At 39.9% G+C, this 11,875-nt stretch overlaps 1 protein-coding gene across 1 annotated transcript in view; it reads left to right on the top strand.

Annotated features, from left to right (window-relative positions):
* The window catches only part of LOC122554917 (TSC22 domain family protein 1-like), a 36,556-nt gene extending 28,448 nt beyond the window's left edge, over nucleotides 1–8,108 (top strand). The window contains exon 3 of the mRNA XM_043700312.1: nucleotides 8,023–8,108. Coding sequence (XP_043556247.1) covers nucleotides 8,023–8,041 — 19 coding nt within the window. The 3' untranslated portion in view covers nucleotides 8,042–8,108. The remainder of the gene's footprint in view (nucleotides 1–8,022) is intronic.
* The last annotated feature ends 3,767 nt before the right edge of the window (nucleotides 8,109–11,875 follow it).

The following is an 11,875-nucleotide window of genomic DNA, read 5'->3' as shown; positions in this document are numbered from 1 at the left end:
TGGGGGGGAGGGGAAATGAGGAAACTGGTGAAATCACATTGCCATGGGGTTGGAGGGTCCCGAGGTGGAAGATGAGGCGTTCTTCCTCCAGGCGTCAGGTGGTAAGGGAGTAGAGATGGAGGGGGCCCAGGACCTGGACGTCCTTGGCAGAGTGTGAGGAAGAGATGAGGTGTTCGGCCATGGGGTGGTGGGGTTGATTGGTGCGGTCGTCCCGGAGATGTTCTTTGAAGTGCTCTGCGAGGATACGTCCTGTCCCCCCAATGTAGAGGAGACTGCCTTGGGAGCAACAGATACAGTAAATGGCATATGTGGAAGTGCAGGTGAAACTTTGGATGTGGAAGGCTCGTTTGGGGCTTGGATGGAGGTGAGGGGAGAGGTGTGGTCGCAGATTTTGCAATTCTCGATTTTGCAGTGGCAGAGAATTGTGGGTTGCTGGGGGCGTGGACCTGATGAGGTAGTCGCAAGGAATTGGTCTTTAGCACGCTCAGCTACCTTCACCTCTTTCTCCCCCACCCTTACCCTCTCCCATTTATCTCTCCACCCCCCCCGAGGCTCCTAGCCTTATTCCTGATGAAGGGCTTTTGCCTGAAATGTCGATTTTTCTACTCCTCGGATGCCTGACTCCCTTTTTGTCAAGCTGAGAAGTTTTCAAGCACTACATAAAAGAGTACTTGCATTATGGGCTTTGGGCTGCACTATCAGCCTGAAGCATTTTTGTATCAAGGGCTGAACATGGAATAGACCATTGCTTTTCATGATTTTCTCTTGCTGTGTCCCAATTTTGAGGTTTGGGAGTATGTTGGAGGTTTGATGGAGGGAGGACAGGTTTGTCTGAGCAGGAGTGTAGCTGCTTTAACTTGGACCAATATCCATTGTGGCCATTGCATTAGAGCTTGCCACCCTATCATTTCAGCTTGAGCCTCTTTGGGGTACTAACCCCAACTTTGGAAAGCTCTGGAGTTGATCTGTGATGACCTAGTTTGTTTCAGCTCAGGGTTGTCGCCTGAATCTCGAGGTAATTATGACAGCTGAAGTGCTTGTTTTTCATAGTTCTCACACGTTAAAGAATCCAAATAGATATCAGGCTCTGAAATTGATACCAGCAGATTTATGATATCGATGTAGATAAAAATTAAACATCCACCTTCAGTATACTGTACCTGTTTTCCTTCCTGATGTGGAGCTTGTGGATAGTATGATGCCAGTGACCCTGTGCATGCCTTGAATCTTGATTAGAATTTGAGCAAAGTTGCAGAATGTTGCTAATGCCAGTTATGTTGACATGAATTTTGCAACATTAACTAGTGATATTGTTCGAAGATCCTGTATAATCTTCCATGTTTGTGATAACTATGTTGCCTTTCGGCTATTTTGGTAACATGGGCATGGCATCAACAGCCTTTTAAGTATGTTTGTGTCCCTTTACAAAAAGCCAAAGGAAGTTAGAACAGCAACAAACTTTCAAAACTGGTTACTTTGTCAAAAAGGATGCCTTTCTGATTTAAAAGTGAATCCTTGGACTTGCTGTAAACTTCAAGTGCAACATTATAAAGAAGTACATTACTTTTTAATAACTGAGCCTTGTGAGACCCAACTCAAGTGTCAGCTAGATTTGGATATGGTTATGCATTGTTGAATCGAGGGCTTTGGTGCATGATTGGGTTGCAGAGAGTGGCTGGAAGAATGAAGGAGTTCATTCTCTGCCTCAATTCATGGTGACTGGCCTGTTTGAGGAATTCCTCATATGTTGTATAACCAAGCATTTGAGGAAATGGCTGAGCATCCTAACCAGTGTTATCTGATAACTGTTCCCTGTCCTCTGGTACTGTCTCCCTTCTTGCAAAAAAACCCACTCACGAACTTGCTATTGTTGCAAATGATTGCCCATCTCCATACTCCCTTTTCTGTGAAGTCCATGAATCTATTGCCTTCCTAATCTGAGCTCTTCTTTCTTCTTTCACCACATTACTGCCTCTGCAACTGAATGACACGTGTCACAAATGACATGTTTCTTGACTATAATGATGGCAAACTATCCTTTCTCATTCTCTCCTTCCATTGCCCCTTCACTGTCATCAAGTGGAGCTGCTATCACTTTAGCCAGAGTCACCTGCAATGCTTCTCTTTCTGCTTCCACACTGTTAACTCCAGAAATTCCCAAGGGCGGGCTTGCATCACACCCCTTGGTGGTATAATCAAGAGCATTCATTCACACTCCACACGGAGAGTGAAAATCCAGATCTAGTGCTCGACCATTTCTTTCAACTCATTCACTGCCTGTAAATTGTTAGGCAATGTTTCTGACATTTCAATGAATGACTAGAAAGTTCTTCCAATCCCAGATTTTGAGAAAACCGAACTGTTTAGCTCATCCGTAAGTTCTGTTTCCGAACCGCCCAACAGCATGCTCTTCCTGGGTGTGAACCAGACCATTTGCAACCTTGGCATTCTACTTGGTTCTGAGATATCCTTCTAAGCACTTTGCTGTTCCATCAACAAGGATACCTACATCTGTCTTTCTAACATTACTTGTTTCAGGATGTATCTTAGCTCATCTACTGAAAACAAATGCACATCCTTGCCTTTATTATCTCTTGACTATTTCATGTTCTTCTGGAAAGCCTTCCAAACTTGACAAATTTGAATTCCTCCAAAACTATGTCCTAACTCTGTCATGTTCACACATTACCTCTGTGTTTGCTGATCCACACTGGTTCATCATAGTGCAAAACCTTGTAAAATTCTCAAGCATCTTTTTGAATCAGTGATTTTATGCTCTCTAACTTTCTACAACCCTCCAAGGACATTGTGTTCCTCCAGTTGGCGACCGTGACTTCACTTGGTCTGGAATCATGTCCCAAAATATCTTCATCCCTATTTCACTCTTCAAGACTGTTTGTTTGAAAATCCATGCCATCTGTCTTATTTGCTCGTGTGGCTCAGTGTTAAATTTGTTTCATTACACTCCCATGATACATCTTGTGTTTTTATTATTCAAATGTGAATCGCTGAGCAATGAATGACTTGTCGTTGGGAGTAATGAGAAATTGGGTTGAGTTGGGTTCAAGTTTCAATGCCAGATAATAAAATGTTAGTATGAGTCACTTCTTTATGGTAACCTTCTGAGAGACAAGTGATTTGAAATGCATGTGCTATTTGTCATTGAGTTAATTCTTTTGACTGTGTTCCTGTGTTGTTTTCTGGTATGTGGCAGATAGGAACTCTAATCTGGAAATTCTCAACTTGCTTTGACAACTCTTTGGTTCCATTATAAATGCACATCTTTGCATATCATTATGCAATTCCAAAATGCTGCATGGCCAGTGAATTATTCTGAATTACAATTGCAGGCAAACTCTTAGCCAGTTTATGCACACGAGGTACCCATAACCATCAAAGAGCCAAATGACCAACTAACACATTTAAGAGATAAGTATTAGTTAGAAATGGGAAGAAATTCCCTAACTCTTGTAGATCTTGGGATTCTTTATGCTAGTCTGGATAGACCGATGTACAAGTGGCACTTCAGTGTTGCACCAAGCCCAAATTTTGTGTTTACCTGGAATAAGCATTCAACCCTGAATTCTGATCAAGAGGAAAGGTTGCGTGACTAAGACAAGATGCCATTTAGTCGTGGAATTGATATTTGCATTGTCAAGCATCTGAGTGGCCAGAGATTGAAGCAAACTCGTATTATTAGAAATCGCATGTATGTTGGAACAGGAAAAGTTAGGTGGCTACTTATCCTTTCTTGCAAACTGCTGTTCAAGCGCAGATAGTGACTTTGATCTTCTTTTGTATGTAGGTAATTCATTCATGGATGGGTGAGGTGAGCAAAATTTGTGCTTTTGTCAGCGAGCTCTTTAAGCCAATACGGGGGCAGACAACCAAAGGTATGGCCACAGAGTAAGTTATAGGGAGCATTTTAAACCAAATGAGAGACAGAACTTAAATGGATTTCCAAAACACAAGATGATGGCAACTGTCAGTGAAGCAATTAAATCTGGAATTAAGTTTCAGCAGAGGTTAAAAATGGGATTAATATCTAGAGCAGAGGGCTAAGATCAGTGATTATTCAACTCATTATAAAATTCATAAAACGAGATTGGTAACTGATGTTTGTTCAATAGAAGTAGTGATATTGCTAAGACGTAGTGAATTTTGTTAACTGTACCCAATCAAGTTACATTAGACAAATATAATGGGCTAAAATGTCTTTGTGTCACTATTTTTAAATCCCTGATTTATACACTGATTTTTGTCGACAGTTAAGCTAGTCTGAAAGAATATCTAATGTAGTGTTTGCTCCATCTTACTGTATAGATTGTTCCATCCCACTATCTCCATTCGAAAGACAGTGAGTGATTGAATGTTGACATAGTTAGGTTTAAGCCTTTGTCCATTAATGCTGGTTGGAATAGAATTGTCCAAAGTAATCTTAATCCATAGTTCGTTGGAAATTTTGTAATTGTTTATTTTCTTGAAAATATCTTTTGATACAAGATTTAGAACAATTATGAAAATGGTATCACTTTGCTAACTGAAATGCTTAGTGCTTATTGAAGTAATTAATCTAGATGCTGATCTTGCTTTGAATTCAAGCAGTGTCCATGTAATAGAAGTGCATTTCAGTACAGCATTCTGTTTTTATAATTGTCAGCAATCTTAAGGAAAGCAAGTTCTCAATGAAGAGCAAATATGATACATTGCATATTGTTTGTATACACTTTTTCTTGATAATAGTTTGACTAGTCTTCACTATATTTGATAATGGGGTTGAAACCTTTGTGTTTTTAGCTGGAATGATTTTCTAAAGAATAAATATTGAAGGGAAAATATCTAAGTAATATCACCTTTGTGTGTAGTTTACTGGATGCCCATGACAACCCTCAGTGGATATAATTTGCTTATGTTAAAAAATTTATTAAAGTGTCTTGTTTCCTATATGTAATCTTGGATGTTTTTCCAAGCTTCATTGGTCTGTTTTGTCCTGTAAGCCACTGAATGGCATTAGGAAAACAAGTTTGTTTTTAAACTGAAGTTTTGTTACATACTGTGAACTTTGGAAAATGATTTATAAAGTTGATGGACATTTCATGGTGTAATCTTCGTTCCAAATATATTGTGTATTGAAAGGATATGCAAAGCAATGTGTTGCTTAAGAATTTTGATAACCAGTAACACTTATTGGCCTCTGCATTTTTAAAAAAATCTTTTCTGTTCCCTACAGAAAATAACATGGCTGGTGAATGAGGAACATTTTAAGTGGTTACATTTAGTGGTAATGCATCTGTGAAGGACTGGCTCAATGGACCAACTTTTTTTAAAACAATGTCTTTTTTATGTTTCTTTCATTCCATCGGTGAGCATGTTACCCAGCTAGTGGGTAATGGATGTCTGTATATAATGCGGAATATATTGAAGACATGCTTAGAGTATTATCTGCTGTGATTCTGTATCATTTTAAATTGTCCTGAGATTTGCTGTTTCTAAATATCAATTTGAATAGATATTTATAAAATGAAATTGGCTGCTACTCGGGGTAAAAGCAATTCTCGCCAGCCTTCATTATTAACCAAAAATTAATGTTTGTAACACAACTTTAACAAGAGCAGAGAACAGATTTCTAAACATAGTGAATGCAACTTAAGCTGTACCCCTCCATGATTATGATTTAAGACTGACGAGATAAATGGTTTCACGTCATATGGGTTGAAAAGAATATAGACCGGGTAAATAAAGTGCTAAAGATCAAAAGACAAGATCATTAGGTATTTTTTCGTAATTGCAGTTTTAACAATGGTAATATCCTGTTTCTTTAAGATCTGGTCATCCTTTGATTTGATGGTTGGATGTAGATCTTCCTTGGTTTACAATTCTTTAATTTAAGCACTCTTGATTCTTCTGTCTTTCCTTTACACAGCTGAATGCTTTCTCTCTGCAGGCTTTGGAAATTTCACCCTCCTGCCCTGGCAATTATGGCTTGTTAACATTCTGCAACTCAACCAATCCTGCCACTGGAGGAATTGCAAAATCTGTGCCCACACCCCCCCCCCCCCCCTCTGTCCAAGGCCCCAAAGGAGCCTCCACATCCATCAGAGTTTTATCTGCGCTTCCACACGTCATTTACTGTATCCATTGCTTTTGATGCAGTCTCCTCTACACTGGGGAGACTGGACGTATACTCGCAGAGCACTTCGGAGAACATCTCTGGGACACCCGCACCAACCAACCCCACCACCCATGGTCGAACACTTCAACTTCCCCTCCTGCTCCGCCAAGAGCAGGCAGGTCCTGGACCACCTCCATCGCTACTCCCTAACCACCTGACGCCTGGAGGAATAATGCCTCATCTTCCGCCTCGGGACCCTCCAACCACACTGGTTCGATGTGGATTTCACCAGTTTCTTCTTTTGCTCTCCCCCCACCTTATCCCTGTTCCAACCTTCCAACTCGGCACCACCCTCTTGAACTGTCCTACCTGTCCATTTTCTTTCCCGCCTATCTGCTCCACCCTCCTCTCAGACCTATCACAGTGATCTCCACCTCCAAATATCTATCACACTGTTACCTCCCCTTCCCCACAACCACATCCCATCCCATTTATCTCATCACCCTCTCAGCCTCATTCCTGATGAAGGGCTTCTCCTGTTCCTCAGATGCTGCTTGACCGGTCGTGCGTTTCAGCACCACACTCTCAACTGCATATTTTTCAAGACTGTTCGTTTGTTTGTGCTAATCAGTCTTGCGTTCACCCCTCACTATTTCAAATAGCAATGTTATGTTGCATAGTTCAAAAATACTCACAATTGAGTTTCAAGTTGCAGAACTTGCCTAACAGAGTCAAAATGTGTGGTGCTGGAAAAGCACAGCCAGTTAGGCAGCATCTTCTGCTCAAAATGTCAGTTCTCCTCCTTGGATGCTGCCTGACCAGCTGTGCTTTTCCAGCACCATACCTTTTGATTCTGATCTCCAGCATCTGCATTCCTGATTTTCTCTGGACATGCTTGCTAGTCCATTATAGCAGTCTGATTTTCACATTCGTTCATAGTTTCCTCAGAACAGCCAAAAAGGTGGTTTCTTCCAATACTGAGCTGTATAGATGTAATTTGAGGAGGATGGTATGGACTAATTGTAGCTTCATGTCAGCATTCTCTTTTAAAGAGAATATGTCCATTGATCTAGATTAAAGTCAAGTAGATGTCTTCGGTGGAGCCTAAAGTTGGTCAAGTTCCTTTTCTGACCAATATGGTTGAACGGCATTGCAGGCTTTTGCTATTTAAAGTTTGCACATAGAAATTTTAGGAACTGAGTGCTGTTCATTTACCACCCTTCAAAGAGGAGAGGGAAAAGTCTGCAAAAAATATTTTTACATGCAACTATGAAAATGTTAATGCACTTCTAATTGTGATAATGAAAAGGAGAGCATATAAAATGTTTGAAATAACTATGAAATTGCATGAAGCAATAAAGCTACATAAAGGTACTATGCCCAACATGAACTAACTTCCCTTCCTTTGTGAAGTAACTCCCTCTTACTGTGAAGGTTCATCTTCATGAAAAAGAATAGGGCATTTGCCTGTGCTTGATAAATTGACTTTTAGGTGTATGGATGTAATAAAGTCTTTGGATGTTGAAAAGGAGACCATTCACAAAGATTGATTAAATTGAAATAAAAGTACCCTTTTTGATCAGTCAGCATTTAACATCAGCAGTGGTCTCTTTTCTTTAACCAGGCAGATAGCCTCTGTGTAATTACAAGTAGGTAGCTTTTTAATAAAGGAAAAATATGAAATTATTTAAACTGTTTGCTCCACAAGATATCAAAGGTTGTGCAAGACTTTCCCTTGTCATGAGCCACTGAGAGTGGTATTTTCTCCAGTTACACATGAGCTGTATTTGTTTTGATGTACCTGTATAACCTTAGGTTCAAGTTAGTAAGTGGATTTTATCAATGTAAATTTAGAACTTGCTTTCCAATATGGCCAGATACTAATATCTTCCATTCCTGCCATTGAGTAGCTTCCATTCCTGCCATTGAGTAACAACATGGACGGCTGACCAGTATACATAGATTCTGAGATTTTGGAGGGAATGTCTACACAGCTGTGAAGCTCAGTCTTTCACATCACCAATTGGAAAAGTTCACAAGAATGACAACGTAAGTTGATGGAGAGTCATTGGTGTAATTTAACAGAATTGGTTTAGCATTCCCTATACTGGAATTATATCTGTACAGTTCCCTGTGTTTTTAGCTTATTCTTTGCTATTCGAGCATGAAAGAATGGAATGCAATTAGGCTAATTTAATTGCTAGCACCCCAGATTATACCATGTCTTTTCTGGTGGACCTTGATCTACTTGAAACTGCTTCCTGATTCTTCAAAGATGATTACCAAAATTTCTCCACCATTCTGCTGTGGCCTGATGCTATGCTCAGACATATTCACACCTCAAGGGCACAGCTGCCATCATACGTTTCAGTGTATTTAACTTGGCCAAATAGTACAATTTACAATTCTCTTGCTCTCGCTCTCGCTCTCGCTCTCACCCTGCTCCCCTCCAAACCGTGAAAAGGTGAGGAATATCTCAAATGTTTTCTGGAGATAATCCTGATCCATGGATTTCCAAGCAAATAAGAAAGGAAGTTGTTTTGGATCTGATAAATAATTAGAAAAATTGACCAAGTTTCAACCAAAATGCATTTGGGAAACACTGATTGCAATTTAAGCAGCTCCACAGAAGGACAAGAAACAATCAAAGGTGAAAATGCTCAGCTTGAAGACTCATTCCACTGAGTTGAAAGGAGATCCTAACTCAGATTGGAATCTTTCAAAGTGGCAGGTCGAGTTGAGATCTATTGTTTTTAAACAGGGACATAAACTTTAAAAGAAAGGCAGTAATGCTAAAACTTGGTAAAACACCAAGGCCCCAGATTAAATATGTTCCATCCAATGATGCTGTGTCCTTAGGTGATTTACTAGATCAATATCAGAGATGAAACACTTAATTGATGTGAAAAAACTGGATAGACCAAGATCCCTCCTCTTTGGAATAGGGAAGGTTAGGTGAAGATTTAATATTGGTGTTCAGAACCATTAAAAGCTTTGTCCAGTGGTGCAAGAGTTCATGACGAGGTTATATGGACTGAAGATAGTTGATAAAAGAATCAACGACAAGATCAGAGTCTTGTATGTACGTTATTGTGATACTGCTGAGTGGTAGAGCAGATGCGAGTTTCCAAAAGGCATTGGATAAATACTTCAAAGGGTTAAGTTTTGGGGCTGGGGGGAGAAAGGGAGGGGGATGAATCTATTTGAATACGATCTTTCAAGAGCAGGCAAGATATTCTCGATATCCTGCGTTTGGGCTATATCGTTTTAAGATTCTTGGAAAAGATGTAACTATTTGTGTCAAATTCATATATTTCTGCTGATCATTTGTTTTGTCAATTAGAAAAGATGTTCTTGAATGTTGGCCAATTGAAGAGGGCATTGTGATCATTGCACTCATAATCTATAGGACAAGGGAGAATTTGGAATTTTCAGCATTCATTTGTACTCCTCCTAAAGCTTGCACAATCTTTTGATAATATGGAAGGAAATCATTGAATACATAAACTATTTTTGGTGTTTCATAGCGAATTACTTATCGTAATTATAAATAATAATACTTAAGGACAGCCAAGAACCTTACTAACACTTGAGTAATAGAACAGCAGGATATGAGTCCTGAATCCAACATTAATGTGAAAGTAATTTCTGCAGCAAATTAATCCATACTTTTGTTGTACAGTACATAGAGACTTGTGCATAGTATGGGATTCAGTGCAATGAAAATTAATTGCCAGTCTGAAATTAGACTGGGTATTAATTAGTATTAATTCACCTGAGTGTAACTTTGGTTTTTAAGTTAGTAGCAGTAGAACAGTGCGATTAGGTAGATGGGGGCCTTTGGTTGCTGTGTATTAGCCCAGTCACCAAAATAAAGCAGCAAGATTGTAACCATCATTATTTAACTTAAAATTCACACATTAAATTTTAAACACGTGATGGTGTGTTTTTGAAGAGTTTTGTGAAAGTTATTTTACTCAGTGGCTTAACTGAGACACATGGGCATGCATGTTGTGACCCTTTCAAAATCCGGCTATGATTGAAGCTGAGACTTGTTGGTAATTATCAAAATGACTCTGCCTTCCTAGCTTCAGATGGGAGAATTCAGACGGGAGAAGCACCATGCTAATGAGAAATTTGGAATGGTCTGCACACAAACTACTTCCTGGCCAGTTGGTGAGTGACCCCCCCCCCCTCCCCCCCTGTTCATGAACTTTCAAAATGGTCTCCTAACAAATATAACTCTGTCACTTAAATGTTCAACCCTCTCCCCTCCCAGTAAATATGAGCAAAGCAGGCGAAGGAAACATGCACACTCAAGGCAGGTGCTAAGGCTGCCTGAATGGATCTTGTTTGCTCATTTCCAAATGAAATGTGGATGAGGTTAATAAAAGATTGCATGCACCATTCGGGTCCCAGAGCCAGCACCAGGGTTTTCCTGATATAGTTTCAGCTCCATAGTTGCTGTTATAGCCTTAGAGCTCGTGATTCTCCTCCCCCTGAACAAAACACAAACCATGGAAAGCCACGATCACACAGCCACGATTGACAGTCAAGTTTTTCAGGTCCCTTTCTCAAGCCAGAAAGTTGATTTCTCCTTAAATTTTTGTTAAATCTCCTTAGGTTCTAAATGAAGGGTTTATACCCGGAACGTCTACACTCCTGCTTCTCTGATACTGCCTGACCTACTTTCCAGTGCCACACTTTTGGACTCTGATTTCCAACATCTGCAGTCCTCACTTTCTCCTTAGATTTTTGTATGGGTTGTGTTGCAGCTGAGCTTAAATTCTTTCTTTGTTTAGTCCCTGAAGTTGTCAAATAGTTGTCTTAAAGAAAACATTGTCAAAGTTTTGCACGTAATTCTATTCATGTGCTGATAGAGCTGCTGTACGTAGTCCTGTTGTATTTATGAAAAAAGTGCTAATTCAATCAAAGCAATGCAAATGAATTAAGTGGGAATTTAGTGCTGAAACATGTTGGGGTAATTTGAATTAAATAACAACCAAGAGTTGCAATTGTTGTACTTTTTAAATTCAGTGCGCTTGAGTTTTGGGGCTAGGTTTCGAGACCGATCTGTTGCACTTAGTTTTGAGCAGGTTTTCTTCAAAGTGATATTTTCTCTTACTCGTTTGATTTGTTTTACTGTGTTAAACACTTCTTTCTCTGGTATTGTTAATTGTTTGTTCAATATCATTGATACGGTTATGATTACAATAATTCAGAGCTTATTAACTGAATGTGAAAAATGCACGGTGGCACAGTGGTTAGCACTGCTGCCTCACAGCGCCAGAGACCTGGGTTCAATTCCTGCCTCAGGCGACTGACTGTGTGGAGTTTGCACGTTCTCCCCGTGTCTGCGTGGGTTTCCTCCGGGTGCTCCGTTTTCCTCCCACAGTCCAAAGATGTGCAGGGTCAGGTGAATTGGCCATGCTAAATTGCCCGTAGTGTTAGGTAAGGGGTAAATGTAAGGGTATGGGTGGGTTTCGCTTCGGCGGGTCGGTGTGGACTTGTTGGGCCGAAGGGCCTGTTTCCACACTGTAATCTAAATCTAAATCTAAATGAAATGTAATGTATTGAAAATTAGACACCAATTCAATACAACAAAGATAACGGTGTCTTTCAAACATGTCCTATGCACCTGAAGATTGATGAGTTGCATGTTGTCCTTGTGCACCGCAGAGGTGGACATTTAACTAAATTCTTGACTCTGAATTCAGCAATTTTAACTGATGTGTTACTAATGTGGAAGCAGCATTTTTGAAA

Source organism: Chiloscyllium plagiosum, chromosome 12, assembly GCF_004010195.1.
Source record: "Chiloscyllium plagiosum isolate BGI_BamShark_2017 chromosome 12, ASM401019v2, whole genome shotgun sequence".
NCBI lineage: Eukaryota > Metazoa > Chordata > Chondrichthyes > Orectolobiformes > Hemiscylliidae > Chiloscyllium > Chiloscyllium plagiosum.
Note: the sequence above shows the minus strand (reverse complement) of the source record. Positions and strands in the feature narration are given on the sequence as shown.